This window comes from Ischnura elegans, chromosome 7, assembly GCF_921293095.1.
Source record: "Ischnura elegans chromosome 7, ioIscEleg1.1, whole genome shotgun sequence".
Taxonomy (NCBI): domain Eukaryota; kingdom Metazoa; phylum Arthropoda; class Insecta; order Odonata; family Coenagrionidae; genus Ischnura; species Ischnura elegans.
Window position 1 is genome coordinate 43143725 of NC_060252.1, and position 15876 is coordinate 43159600.

General features: G+C 38.7%; 1 protein-coding gene across 4 annotated transcripts; it reads right to left on the bottom strand.

The window, feature by feature from the left end:
- Positions 1-918: 918 nt before the first annotated feature.
- LOC124161952 lies at positions 919-15355 on the bottom strand. 4 transcript variants are annotated; one of them, XM_046538230.1, is made up of 4 exons: positions 15300-15355; positions 12518-12622; positions 7664-7747; positions 919-5828 (listed from the first exon to the last, which is right to left on the bottom strand). In XM_046538230.1, the coding sequence occupies exon 4, from the start codon at positions 5816-5818 to the stop codon at positions 1772-1774; it is 4047 nt and encodes a 1348-aa protein (XP_046394186.1). In that variant the 5' UTR covers positions 5819-5828; positions 7664-7747; positions 12518-12622; positions 15300-15355; the 3' UTR covers positions 919-1771. The 4 variants fall into 4 exon arrangements, with proteins under 4 accessions (XP_046394186.1, XP_046394184.1, XP_046394185.1 ...); XM_046538228.1 differs by lacking the exon at positions 15300-15355 and adding an exon at positions 13423-13538; XM_046538229.1 differs by lacking the exon at positions 15300-15355 and adding an exon at positions 13486-13534.
- Positions 15356-15876: the final 521 nt, after the last annotated feature.

The following is a 15876-nucleotide window of genomic DNA, read 5'->3' on the forward strand; positions in this document are numbered from 1 at the left end:
GAACTGCTCAGCCTCAGTTCTTTCTTCCAGCGGAGAGCAATTTTTTTCAGCTCCGGCTGCGTCGCATGCCCAGCTAGATCAGTTCGTTATACGAGTGCACAATCGTGAGTTAGTGCACAATTGTGATGCAGTGTTGCATTCTGCAGGATAACTGTACCCCTCGATGCCTTGCAGACAGTCCGCCCGGCGAGAGTTGTCCGATGACAGCACAAAAGGAGGGGTGGAAAACCCTGTGCCAGCACGGATTGCTGCCAATTACTGTGTCCCAAACACACCACACACCCTCGCCTATTCATACAATGTTGTCACATGCACATGTAGCACTGAAATAAGGCTGAACCGATAAAACAAGCCCTTTCTTTGAATCACTGAAACAAGGGATTCTTCCTTTGGGTCCTTTGTGCTCATCGTCCCTTCCGGCTCCTTTCTTCACGGAACCGTTTTTTTTACAAGTAACGTGGTCATTTCATTTTCTTACCCGGCAACCTTGCACCATACCCCGAAATACACCATTCTGCCAGTCATCGGACACCTCTCGGCAGCCGGAGTGGTTCATCAACTTACGAACAAGGTCTCGGAACACATCTAGTATGTATATCGAGGGCTTACTGTATTCAGGAAGATATGAACCCTTGATTGCATTATACCGCATTCTTCTATTGAGAAACTGAACCGAATTTTCTTGTTTTTTATATATCTGTGCATAATTTGATCGTGTAAATTAAATACTGTTTTTTTAGACAATTCCTAAAAGAAACGTTCATACGAACTTCGTTATTACAAACCTCTGGTTTTCTGGTCACTTGAACTTTGTAGTAACAAGAGTCTACTGTAATACTGATGAATAACAAAATTTGAAAATGAAAATCCAAAGAACAATTATATAAAAATTATTATCAAGAAATTAAAATACAACTATTATTCTTTCAACTCTATTTATTTTCATACAAAACAAAGCACAATGTGCCTCATGAGTTGCATAGCTGATGCTGAAGTGTGGTTTTATATTTTCATCCAGATATAAGTATTGCACATTTAAAGACTGTTAACTACTTGGCTGGTGCCATGATGAACATATACATATATACTTGAACGATAAAAGAAAAATAGATACGTATTTATCAACATTACACAAGATACACTTGACAGTGAATTTGTACCAAAATCTGTCATTAATTACTGTAAAACGCCTAATGAAAATTCTGTTCGGCCATTTTCTACATAATCCACACATCATTAAATCCAAATAACTATTGGAGTTGTTTCACATATGTACATTTAAAAAACTAAATTAAAAAGCTTTCTTTTCCACACTTACTGATATAAAATACCCTTAATCTGCTACACAACAAAGGTCAACATAAAAGGGAATATTCGACCAAACCCAAAGTATACTTTCAAATATTAACATTGAGTTAAAACCTCTACACATATAAATTCAAATGTCCAAAAACCTATGAGAGAGCATATCATATATGATGCCTTAGTACTCTGGGTTTAACACAGTAATTTCTCAACAACTTCTTGCCATTAAAACATGCCAAAATTGTCCTTGTCAATGTGAAGATCATGGTCCTTCAATGATGTAAAGGCAAGCCCTTCATTCACACACAAAAAATGAACAACAATATATGTAATCAGATACCATTTTATCCCTATATTTTTCACTGGGTCTATGCACAGAATTAATAACCCATAATTCAACTGGAAAAATTTAAACACTTCTCTTGAATTTATCTAAAGGAACAACGGTGCTTCCTGGGACCAACAGTCACTTGCCTGGATCTTTACTTCTCCTACCTGAACAAACTTCATTTTTCACAGGCACACAATACTCTTTTAAAACATCAGCCTTATCTCCTTTGCCACTCCCAAAAAATTCATTTTCAGTCGTTTCGGCCACTTCCACCCTTTCCCCACAAGGAATGTCATCATCCTCACCTCCGCCTCTCCCCACTACCGCAACTACTTCTAGACCATTAACAGATAATTTGGAATCACCAGTCACCTCGACCATGACTTCTGCTGTAGAGGAGTCAGAAAGGACACTTTTATCCCCCTGACACTCGGGCTCACTGATATCCTTGGCGATTATATTTACAATTTGTTCCTCCTTCTGTAAATCCGGAGGAATTGATGGATCTGACCCACCCTCGACAACTGCTGTCAAGGATGGGTCCAATCCATTGATTCCTCGACCTAGCTCACCTGCTTCAATCGTCTCTCCCAAAACTACTGGCTCCCCATCCTGGATAGTAGTGACTTCATCAGCAATGCACCCTCCTTCAGCCTCCTCCCCTGTATCTGTCATATCAACCTCTGGAGTCGGTTCGATGGACTCGGCCACCACAATGTCGTCTTTGGATGACAGAACCCCAACCACTGCATCCATCATGTTGTCCGCCATTGTATCATCCTCCACACTGTCCAGGTCTTTCATTTCCGCCTCCTCATTTTCACCAGCAACGTCTCCAGTGCACATTGGATCGGGCAAATCTTTCTCGGTTTCTTCCAGATCCATTGCTCCCTCCAAGTTATCCACGGTCGTCGCAGGACCTTCGTCCATCTCAACATCTCCAAGGATACCACCTACACACTGTGGGGATTGCTGCATCTCCTGGTCGCTTATAAACTCATCATCACTGATATCCTCTAGTCCCTCATCTTCCAGTTTGTTGAACTTGCCTATGTTGATGTCATTAGGGTCCTCAATGAATTCATTTTCTGGCTCCTGCATCTCAATAGTCTCTGCTATGGCACCTGCAACAGAGACTTCATTCCCATCATCAACCAACATGACATCCTTGTTGATTTTGTCAGTGGAATCCTCAAGCATTTCCCCAAGGCCCATCTTATCTTCTGGCATCGGGTCTTTTTTAGGGACAGTTTCCAAGTCTTCAGTGTCTAAGAGTTTACACTCTTGCACATTATCATTCGCCACTCTTTCCTCCGCCATATCATTACTATCCACCAGAGTGGACTCTTCTAATGCATCAAAAGCAGCTATTGGTTCTTCTGCTGCTCCACTTGATTCCACATTGTTAATTGCATTCATATCCGCTTCAGATGCATGTTCATTCCCAGTTACTTCCTCCTTACTCACTGAATCACCCTCTTTCTCCTCAAAATCTACAATTTTTTCAGACAAAGAAGAACCTCTATCTTTCTCATTCTCCGAAGGACCTAATTCAATAGTTTTCTCATGGGTGTTTTCAATTTCATTTGTCAAGTTGGAAATTGATTCAACAACTTCAGTCTCTATGACATCATTAATTCTCTCACAAAGCTCATCAGAATGGGTAGTTTCAGCTACCATGCCATCTACTCTCTCTTCAGACTTCTTGTCCAAAATGCATCCCATATCACCTTGGTCATCTTCATCACCAGTATTTTTTGATTCCAATGGTTCATCTTCAATTTTTTCTAATGTATCAGTGTCCAAAACATCAGTATCTTTTGAACTATTGGCACCAGTCTCTTTTGAAATAGATTCATTGGTATCACTCTCTTCTAGTCTCAATTCAACATCATCATCTGGAGAGAGGGCATCGAATATTGCTGAATTTTTAAAGCTAGATTCTAATACACCTTTTTCCATGCTTGGGGTATCAACATTTTCAGCCACAGTATGACTGTGCTTTTCTTCACCCATTTCCTCACGAACCTCCTTCACTAAATCATTCTGTTCTAATTGGTCATTGCTACCACTATCCTTTGTTGTTAGCACATTGCCGACATCACTGTTTTCAGCCGTTAAAAAGCTAGAGGCATCACTTTGCTCTGCATCAGGCAAGGTGCTGGAATCAGCACCCTCCACTGATGGAGAGTCATTAACACCCATGTCCTCGCCATCGGGCAAATTTTTGACATCATCCTCCTCTCCATCCTCAGTTGGTACGCTGACATTTTCAATACCTTCAGCACTATCCTTAATGAACAATGCCCTCACAACCGAGGATTGCTCCATACCTTCTTTGGTCCTTTCAGTTACCCTCACCACCCTCCCACTCCTGGTCACTGGAGGACCTTCCCACAGCCTCATTTTCACTTGCGATTTCCGTTTCGACCGCTCCTTACTGCCCACTGACCTGGGACTCATGACAGGCGTACCACGTTCAGGGGTGGTGAAGGGAGATGTAGCAGCATCAACGAGAACAACTACTCTATGTGGGGCACCCAAGGGGGGAGGGGGAGATCCTCGGGTGCCACCTTCCCCCAAAGGGGATGAGATTCCTACAGATTCAAATTCATCGTCAGAGCTGGAATAGCTCTCATATGCATTCTCTTCGTCATTGTTCAAAACATTTTCAACAGGGAGACGTGGACGAGATTCATCATCACTGGCGATGGGAGATGACGTGTCCTCCTGTGGCGCAGGAATGGCAGCTAAATCCTCAGGGCTAACATAAATGGGTAGCTTAACGGTGGCACTGTTGAGGTAGCAGTGGCGAAGCAAAACAACCAATTGGCGTGGTTCTTCATGCCTGAATTCGTGCTCCAGCTTGTTATCGATAGAATCCAGTTCTGCTCCGCAAATTTCACACCAATGCATTTGAGATTTATTCAGATGCTTTCGGGTAATCTTCACTTTCTGCAAATTTTTACCATTGGCTGTCGCTCTGGGTGATACTTTGTAATCACGGTCACCATTAGCATTTTTCTTGGATCCCGAACTCCTTTTTGACTTCTCAGGAGATGCTTTCTTCTTTGAAATATCAATAACTTTTGAGTTTGTTTGAGAGGATGATGACCTGGATGTCTTCTTGCTTATCTCATTTTTCTTATCTGGAATATTCTGTACTCTCCTTCGCTTGATGTTTTCTACCGATGAAGAAAGGATCACCCCCCTCGTCCTTCTACTAGAACTACCAATGGATGACACAGCAAGCTTTGCTCCATAATTTTGCCCATTTTTATCATTTCTGTTCACATCAACCCTTTTACGCAAATTTTGTCCAATACCCTGCCCTACTGATGCACTAACTTTACTTTTATCCAAGAGTGCCTTCTGATTTGAGACAGTACTCTTCACCGAAACTGGAGAATTTTTCTTCACACCATTTGAACCTAAAGGCAAGGTAATATCCTTACTTTTACCCCTATTTAATTGAACCAGTGGAGATTTTCCCCCCCTTTGATTCAATGGCTTCTTTTTTAAAGAACTATTTGGAGACTGTTTCTTAGAGTTCTGGGATTTACGCTCAGGAGTTGATTCCACTTCATTCTTAGATTTGATGTCCACACTTTTGTCCTTAACCCTAATTTGTTTATCCAAATTCTTACCCATGCTCACAGAGTTCAGAGTTCTTTTCCTATCTCTCACCCTAGTGTTGGGTTCAGAAACATTGACATTTTCTTCATCACCACTCAAATCAATCACCACTGGATGAAATTTAGAAGCATTCTTCCTTTTAGTCCTTCTGCCCTCATTCTCCACTGCACTTTTGCCATTTTGTCCATTCTCTTTAATGATTTTGGGATCACTGACACTACCCCTCCTAATTAATAGCTTCTCATTGGTGCTAACTGAGGGGATTTCTTCCAAATTCCCCTTCTTTGCTTGTATAGGTCGGTGGTACCTTTTCGGTTTCAGATTGGCATTGAACCTCCAAACTCCATGGCCCTGATCTTCAAGTCCAAGGCTGAGTAATAAATTGTCCTTCCTTATGTCAACAATAGGAACTGAAAGGGTTCTCAGCTTGTGAGCCAAACCTTGGGTAGCAGAAGACACTGGCACTGCCTTACTGCCACGGTATGTCCTATGAAGTACCATGTCTGGTGATTTATCCTTGATGGATGAATTGCGCTTTCTCTTCATGTTGGAAGGTCTGACATGAAATGAATAAGACATAGGGAGAATAAAATAGTCAATATGATTACAATGATAAGAAATAGGAAGAGATTTGAAGACAAGACTATGAAAAATTTCTGGTAAGCATTAATTCGGGCATATATTTTTCACGATTTTTTTCTAATCGAGGCGAGTGAAAAAACACCTACTAGTCCAGTCAACAAGCATTTTTAGCAGAGAAAATTGTGTAGTCGCAAATTTTTGCAGTGACATGGCTGAGTGCCATGACTAACTGAAGACATTTACTGTCTATAAAAAAAAGCAATACACCCAAGTTTGAGGAGCTCTATCGTCTAAACGAAGAAATTAAATTTAATGCAACAAAAAGCAAACTATAATGAATTTATACCTTTTTTGGATCATTTACTTTTTGGCCGTTTCTCCACAGATTAAAACAACATAACTTGACATTATTAGATTCATTAGGTGACGAAATACCCACACACGTGGAACTCAATCTCAATCCCATCCCAAGATTAGTAGGCAAAGATTAACTCCACCACCACCATGATTGGCTAGAAATTTTCTGTGGCATATTGCCACAGACTATAACTTTCCAATAATATGTCTTCGACCTAACTAATGCCAGTTATTCCCACCCAGGGTTACTCTGTATAATTTCTTAAGTTTATGAGCAATGCATTTCCTACATAATTACATGCATGAAAAAGTTCAGCCTCCAAAACTCGGTTTTCTCTGTAATCATTTAAAGGAGTTATTTTTGCAATCTTCACTGGTGGAGTCCACATTTTCCAGAAAAAAAGTCATTCTTTCTCAAACACAGGTATTACGATCTACGATGTGTCCAATATACCCATGTTGCACAAATTCACCTTCAAGGAGGCATTAAATACGATGTTGTTGATCTTATTTAATACTAACTCCCATTGGTCCTTCCGGAAGAACCACATAAAAAATCTTTCAGCATACATTGAAGCATGGTATGAATTTTGTATCTGAATACCTAAATCAAATACCTGCTTTTAATGAAGTTATGTCCATCAGACATGGCAACACTGCTGAGTATGTAGACAGCGTGATGGGGCATCTTATAGTGGCATTTCAAAAGTGAAGACCACGCATGGTTTGGACACTGTTTCACATGCAGCTTCTTACAGTAGTCGATGCTTTAGAAGGTAGGATCAGAAACCATTTACTTTGCATTTGTTGATGATGATATGTATTACACAACTGCCACTTACAACTGTATTCTATGCAGTAATGTTTCCATATGAAATTAGTGCAAAGTTTTAATTGCCCTATCCCGCCCAACTCTTAGTTTCCATCACCCGTATAGCTAAAAGATCAATATACATCTCAAATTGGTACATCTAGACATATCCATGACCTTTCTACTGTACCAAGTGCATAATGCTAATAATCAGATCAGATACCAGTGCCACTTATCAATATGTATATTCGATGTGTCCTACTTCCTTCTTCCAGGCAGGTTCCTCAATACAGTTGTAGTAATACTGATGCTTCTGAGGTCAATCTAATTATTTTAATGTAATTTTCTGCAAACAACAGATTCAATGGTACACAATCTTTACAGGTTGTAACACAATCATGATCCATGGGAAGTAATACACCAGGGTTATGATATCTGAGCAAGTGAGTTTCCCAAATCCCCATAAACATGATGATGTGTTTTAGTCATAATAGCACGGAAGATTCATGGTTAAGTTATTTCATATATATTGGGTCTTATATTCCTTATCATTTCCGGATTGTTGACTTTTTATTTACAATACTTCTAATAATTATACTTAATTTCTTCTCAAAAGATAGCATAAAAAGTAAAATAAATACCTGCAAAATCTTGGACTAGAGCAGCAAGTGAAATTTACTCAAGGTAGTAGAGAACCTCTTGCCAAGGTGAGGAATGTTCAGTGTCTGCATATGCACAAACAGAAAGAGAAAACAATAATAATAATAATAAAGAGCTCAGCCAGCGACTTTGACAAAGTACAAGTCAACAATGCACATGAGTGTGCCACCTTTGTTGATTATTAGGGATGGTCGGATCGGATACTACAGATCCAAATATCCACAGATATTGCCCATCATCGGATACTTCGGATCCAAATTCACTGAAGGCATCGGATCTGGATCCGAGATTTTAAATTTATGCTTCAGTGAATGCAGCGTCCCATACGAGGGAGTGGAAAGAGTTTCGATTCTAGCTTCGCATGTACCGTTGCACTGCGATGCTTGGCCTACTCATGAACCATTTTGTTTAAAAGCTCTCGTAGGAGTAATGCAACAGAATTTCAGCCGCAAAAATTTTTATGGCAAGATACGACTGGCATATAGTGTGATTCTTACAAAGAGATTGAACAACCATTGGGAGAATCTCAACACCGTAGGTTAACTACCACGTCAAAAGTGACTACGTCGCAGATAAAAAAAAACACCCTCGGCAATCCATCACCACATGCCTCTGATATTTTATTTTCCTTTCCGCGATCACACAGTCCATAAATCATTATCTTATAAGGAAAATATCAAGTTACAAAAGAAATAAGAAGCGTGTTTCATCCGTACCCCATCTCACCAACTTACTTTTTTCATCTTACCTACTTCAATTCTATGTTTCTAGAGAACAAACGCTAGGTGAGTCATTTACTGGACCCGAATATGCTGCGATAGTTTGCCGCAAATGGATGACATGTGTGATATTCAAGAAAGAATGAGACCAAATGCGTCGCATTTCTGGCATATTTAGTTTTTTTTTAAGCTCAAATCAATTATGACAAAGTTTTTTTTATTACAACAAGGCCATGCCAATATTCAACATTGTTCAAGCAGCGCAACTTTCAAATACACAGGCATGGCATCAGTACCGTCAAACAAGAAGATCCGGCCCAGAAACGACAACTGTATAGATCACATAGATCGCCCGGCTTTGTTTTGAAGGCAACGACGTCACAAAATAGCAAGATCTAACATGTTCGTCCTTGACTCTCTCATTCATTGTGACGTTGCGTGAAAGACGAAGGGATTGCTCTCCTTCCCCTCTCCTTCACGCGCTTGAGCTACTCGGTTTAAAATACAAAGAACATGCATAATTTCAGAATACCATATTTTCAGGTGAGGGACTGATAAAATGGATGAGAATAAAAGCTACTTCTGCGATGCTATCAAGGGGAAAAATTGGTATTGAAAAATTTGAATTTGAGGCGCTGTATTCCAGTTTTAAGCGTGGTCAGAATTCTACCATCTTGGTTTGACCATTTTCTGACTTAGGCTCAAACAGTGTATGTATATAATCAAGTATTTTATTCCTTATATCGCCTCTGATTTATAAAATGAAAATGCAACAATTACTTCTTGAATGTCATTGAAGTTTTCCGATCGTTCGTCATATTACTATTAAACTGTTCATATAGTCACATCGTGATGATAATATATCGTCGTGAACATACTTTTGTACTATTATTGCGACCGGCCCGCTATCATAAAATTTCCATAGGCTGTAATCTTATTAATTACCAGTAGAAGTGCAGGGGAATGGATATTTTACACCTGTAAAATGTTATTTTAGGTTAAACTAGTTTCACAGAGGAACCGTGGCGATTGAAAATAATTTTTCCTTGGGAAAAGATATTCGAGGCATATTTTCACAAAGCCTTCCCTTCATGATAGAAAAAAGGGTTACTGTGTTCATTTGCGATAGTTTATTTTAACGTAACAACGGTCATGACCAAATATTTCACCAAATAGTTAGCATCGACTCTTATGGGATCATCAATGCTTTGGTCGAAGTACTATCCTACCCAAGCATCCCCATTCCTGCCACACTGCGCTCAACGCTCAGAACCAGTTATGCCCCCTCCAGTATATTTACAACCTCCTTGGTTTCAATACAGCATTCACGAAAGTCTAAGAAACATGTGCAATTCATAAAAATAGTGATCAGCATTATCTTTTGAAATAAAGCGTAATAGTTATCAAGAAAAACAAAGGTATGTACAAAATAAAGCTGCTACAGAAGATCTGAGATTTGATTTATTGGCCATTTTATAACAGTGAACAATAAGAACTGTGCTGAAGAATTTTGCAAGATCATGCAGAGTGTGCAATGTTGGTTAGTGTGCACATGTAGTTTTGAAAAGTACCACAATATGTGAACAATTCTAAGAAATACTCCATGTTTTTGGTCACATCACAGCTCATTACCAGTCTTTTTTTTTGTTATTCAAATATTTGATGCAAATTGGATCTAAAAATGCTGTTTAGAATGTAAATTTTAAATTTATTTTATGATAAAAAATATTTCGACTCATAACATCTAGCCTAAATTTTATGCTATGGTGATTGATGCTTCCTGACATGAATTAATGTCATGTACATCCACTATTGCAAACATGCAACCAGAGTTATTACTTTTAAACCAACATAATTCTAAGGCTGTAGGAGGGTTAAATAGTTCCTTGTCTCTGGGCATACTCATCTCTTACATCAATGAGCAGAGTAATGTGTTCATCTCTTTTAAACTATCCAAATAAAAAGCTTAGGATGAGCAAGCCACTAACATCGCAAGGGTCCAAGAGAAGCTATTGCTCACAGCCTCGGTAACTTACTTGTATTCTGTGGGTCAGTTGTTTCTTTGCAACACTGATCCTCAGTGTGAGTTTGATTATAATTTTGAAAAATTTAATGTACACCATAAGTACAAAAATAAGAACTGGATAAATCAAAAAAATTGTTTTCCATTTTAATGGTGGATAACCTTGTGCCCGATAAGCAATTTTTCAAGTCCAAGAAATTACTATAGACAGATATTCATTAAGGCAACCACATGCAAGTGCTTGTGAGGAAATGCGTTGAGAAATTTAAATGTTCCCATTTTGGCAGTGTATCATTATAATCAATGAGAAAATGTTAAAGACACATTTAAACATAGAAGACTGAGAGAATCACTCCATTTACTTTGCAGATATTTTTATGTTGTGTTGCAACATACCTTCCACAATAGTTCCCCGGGGCTATCAACATGGCAAGAGCATGGTCAAGCACTGATGTCAACTATGATGTGTATGTCCTTTTATCCCATAGCTCTCCATGGTGAATAATGGACCGCTTGAGAGCTCGTTTTGAATGCTCCCAGTATTTCCAAACTAAACAATGCCTCATCCACTGTGGGCACTATCCAAGCCAATAAACTTAGTATCAGCAGGTAGTGATAATGGCAGGGTGGGCTGGGTTTTTGGTTGATTTAGGGGGATAGTATTTTTACGAAAGGCACTATTTCCATTTTATGCAAAGCCATCTCTTGAAAAATCACAGTTTTGAGTGTGTTTCATAGGAAAAGGGAAAATGTGTAGAGAAGTAAAGCCTGTTGCTCTCCCTCAACCAGTTATCCTTGGCTCTATCTTCATGGACAGTCAATGACAACTATGCTTGATAAAATTAGGTTTCTAGAAATTCAATTTTATCCAATGGTTCCAGCATGGGTACATTCACCTACATTATTTATTAAGTCCTCAATGAAGGCCCTTTTTAAAGCTTAAAAGAACCTACACCAGACTGACAAACAAATCAAATGTTCTAAAAATGAACTCAAAGAGATCTACTTGAGGTGTTGCAGCCAAACCCGATAATGGCCTGTTTTTTTAAATTTAATGACTATGCAGGGGCCATACAAATACTTCATGCATTAAACTTCCGTAATAGATATACCAATCCTGATGCAGTCTTAATGTTTTGTCATAATGACAGAGAGAATAAATAGGGAAACCTCAGATAGATGATATACAAAACTTTAGATGGAAGAACTTAGTCTGTGCCAGTGGCGGCGCGTGCGTATACACATGTTAGCAAGTGCACACCCAAAGATGAATGAATTATAAAAGAAAACTATTCCTTTGCAACGAGAAGGATAAAACTCCTGTCTGCATATGCTAGAAACATGAACGCTACAGCTTTTCGAATTCACCGCTCTACAAGTGTGCGATCCAGGGGCATCGCGCCGGGCCAAAGGCATTGGCCGGGTGCATTTTCAGTCTATGCGATCACTTGAGGGTGCTCTGGCGGGACGAAGTATGCGAGGGGGTATATGCAGTTCAAATGGGTGATGGGAGCAGACTCAAAACAATGCGAGTGCGCACGCGCATGTTTTTGGTGAGTGACTCGCAGGTAGTGTAGTGGTGTAGCCGCCACGTACACTACCTGCGCCCAGGATCCTAGTCCATCTACAGAGTCATCTGTAAGGCCGTATTCTACACTACTTCCTCATAGGATGTAAGGAAAGGAGAATGAATTTCGCCTACCGTCACTTGTAAAGGCGTGTTTAGAATAATTATTTTCATGCATGCTAATATTATTTCTGTTCATGCAATTTTAAGGTTAGAATATGCCAGTGATATGTTTTGCTTGCTATGTATTCTATTACGACGAAATATGATGCTCATGGATTAGTATTAACATAATATAATTAAATCATCCTATATCTGCTCTAATGCACACCCTAGATAAATTAGCACCAGCCGCCAATGGTCTGTGCTTATCAGTCCCACCATGATTACACTACAAAGACTTGCGTTAAACATGGGTGCAAACAAAAACATTTTCATCTCCCAGTACGTTAAACACTTGCCATTCCAAAAAGAAGTGACCATTTTTACAGGTAAGCTTTATTGATGCAAAATAGGGTTAAATTACCTTATACACTGGATTTATATATGAGGTCAGCTTTGGCTTAGAGGCTCACATTCTTGCTCCTCTGTTTTTCATTGCTATCAAGTCCTCTTGTGGTATCTTCCAAACCTAAAATGAAATTCTGCTGAAATACAGTTCTTGGAAGTAAAAAATGTCTTGGTACAAAATACGAAAACATATTTACTCCTTCTGGTTTGAAAAGTAACAATATCAGATGTCGTTAAAAATGGATGATAAAAACCAAAAGAAGTAAAAGACAGCACACAAACAAGGAGTGAAGAGAATTCAGTGATACTCCAAGCTCTTAAGATGATAGTTCCACACCTAATGAACATCGCTGTCTTGGAGAGAGACACGAAATTATACAACACTTACATGGGCTACTCTTCAACATGAATTTTCACGGTTTTACAGGCAAATACAATGAAATACAAGTTCAATACAATTGGTAAGATGCACACGGGTACCTCCTAATCCTTGAACTAATTACTGGCTCAGAAGCTACAACAAAAATTACGCCGGAGAAATAAAGACAATTCTATAAATGTTGTACGGCTAACTTTAATAGGGATTTCCATACAATAGTTTTTCAAAATCATGAATATAGATACAAAATGAACAATATTCGTTTAAGACGCAACAACCACACACGCATATTAGGTGACTATCTGAGATCAAGTTAATGTACCCATAAATATCGTTCGATGTTAAGATTTAATAATTATTGACAATTCTTATTACTTTGTAATCATATAAATTACTGAAAAAATCAAGAATCTACTTGGCAATGAGGTGAACATGATACATCAAACATCGAACGTGGACGTCTACAGAAATCCAGGCAATAGGATTTGAGAACGGAATATAAACCATAACTATCCAAAGGCATTATAATAAATGATATTTACCGACAAAATTGTAATCACCGGGATCATTGACAAGTAAATTCTCTTGTTTACAGGTTCACTTACAGTGCATACATATCACAACTGTGTTTTCAGTGCACATAAAAACAAAACAATGGTGAAAATGAGGTCCGAGTCAATTTTGGCGGGAGCACGGGAGGGAGGGTGAGGGTGCCCAATCCAGGTATTGTTACAACTGATTAGAACGGCATTCTTATAATGCTGCTCTCAGGATAGCATTACGTAGCTATACGAAGTAATAGCTGATAAGTTAATCACAATTTTTTCGATTATATTTCATCCCATTAAGGTCAGCTTGCTCGTGCAATTTTAAATGCTTATTGTTGGCGTAATAGAGTAGACATCATACCATTACATAGGTGGAGTGTACAATTGTTATGTATTAATTATCTATCATTGGTAGCTATCAGTCTGACCGCGACTGTGCAGTGCTGAAGTTTGACCATTGCTGCAGGGTAATTATTTTTAGTTGAAGTCTTTTTATTGTTGTAAGAAAGGTACATATACTAAAAAAGGTGTTGCTTATATGGTGTCCCTTGTCCCAAGACTCACATTTCACCTTCAAGATTTTAACTTTTGTACACACATGACTGGTGGCTGTTGATCATAATTATCACCTTTTTGAATTGTCTTAAGTCACTATCAGCACCATATTAATGCTGCAAATTTCATTCAATGTATAAAATGTACAGTAGGAGGCTATAGCAAATATGTTCATTTCATATGAAAATTCAACTACGTGAGAAAACAAAAATAGTATATATTCTAGAAGTTCCAGACCCCTTGGTAAAAAGAATTGGTATGCAGGCATTGCCATAATACCTGTGGCTCCTCATTGTTGGTGTATGGAGGATCAGTGATGAGGATTTGCCCCCTTACTGTTGAAGGAAGGTCAATGCCATTCCAGACCCCAGGCATCACTACATTATATTTATATTCTATGATAAATCCATGATGGACATAGAATTTTCAAAGAGACATTCTATCAAGGAAATTGGGATTATTTGAAAGTCAGAAGCTTCATCCTCGTCTCTTCCACCAGTTACACAGAAAAGAAAAATTAATTGTTATCTTTCATGTTCCTCACATTTTTAATACACCTGCAAATCTCCTAGGATAGATTGTAAGTCATTTGGGTGTGTGCAGCACACACAATGTAAGCATCAACCGTCTTCCATCCCTCTACTGATGCATGGAAAGTTCAAGGAATAAACATCATATGTTGCAGCAATTAATTCTATTGCCTGAAATCACTATACATCTTGGTATCCCAAGTCAAAAAATGAAGGATTTTAAAGAAGAAAATGGCGTATTAATTGACTAGTTCCCGTGGGATTAGCATGAAGATAGCCAAGCTCCTAGAATGCAGAACTTAGATAGCTGCATTTTTGGCGATGAAACTTTAAAAAATAGGAGTTTCGAAAAACTCTGGAAAAACAGCTGACTCAAAAATAAAAAAAAATGATGTTGGTATGTCTAAATTTTTGAGGATTTTAGGTAATATGGCAGTGTGCATTGGTTTCACTTGGGATTTGAACCTTGAACCCTTGGATCAGTAGCCCAACACTTTATACCCACAAGAAAAACATGTACTTTCCACAAATCACTATTGAAGTAATTTTTTCAATGTATTATTATTAAAAAAAAAACATTTCCCGATTTCCCAGAATTTAAATAAAGAGGGGCTTCAACTTAGAATCTGGTTTGTCTTGAATCCGTGCTAACACATATGGTAGGTATGAAAGGAACACTCCTACAAATAATTTCTAACCGTTTTATATACCAACATCTACCACATATAAACACCACAAATACATCTATCCATGTCAGTCCCGGTGGCGTCAGTGTACAGTCCTCACCTGCTAATCCCAGGGTTGCGGCTTCAAATCCAGCCCAAATGGGTTTTTCACTCCTCAGGTCATGGGTGTTAGAAAAATTCTGTTGGTCTGGGCCCTGGAGAACCTACCAACTGGCTATACCATCTGGGATTCCCAGGGAAAAATAGGTCACTAATAAAAATAGGACAGAATCGTCAAATTAAATAAATATATATTTATAAACACAAAAATAATAAAATATGGTATGGATGTTACGTGGGAAAAGGCTAGTAAGCCACTCACAGAAAGGAGAACAGCTTCTCTTGATGAGCGAGTAGGTGTGTCCCTGTGGGTTTGATGCAAGGCTGGCCATGCATCAGAGCATGACCAGCCTTGGAGTCTGATATGGGATGGGTTTAAAAAAATACAGCACCACGAGAAGATAGGAAAATTAAAGAGCATCATGTTTAGGGAACAGAGATGGCAGGAGATATCACTATGCTTCATGTAACATGGCATGCCATCTCATTCAGGAAATGACCTTGTCTTGTTGCCTCTTGAAAGACATTGAGGCAATGAAAAATTATGAGATTCTTTCAAAAAAGGATGGCTGTACGTA

Bases quoted from the DNA above. Each gene is read 5' to 3' on its own strand.
- LOC124161952 (XM_046538230.1), bottom strand. From the start codon at position 5,818: ATGAAGAGAAAGCGCAATTCATCCATCAAGGATAAATCACCAGACATG.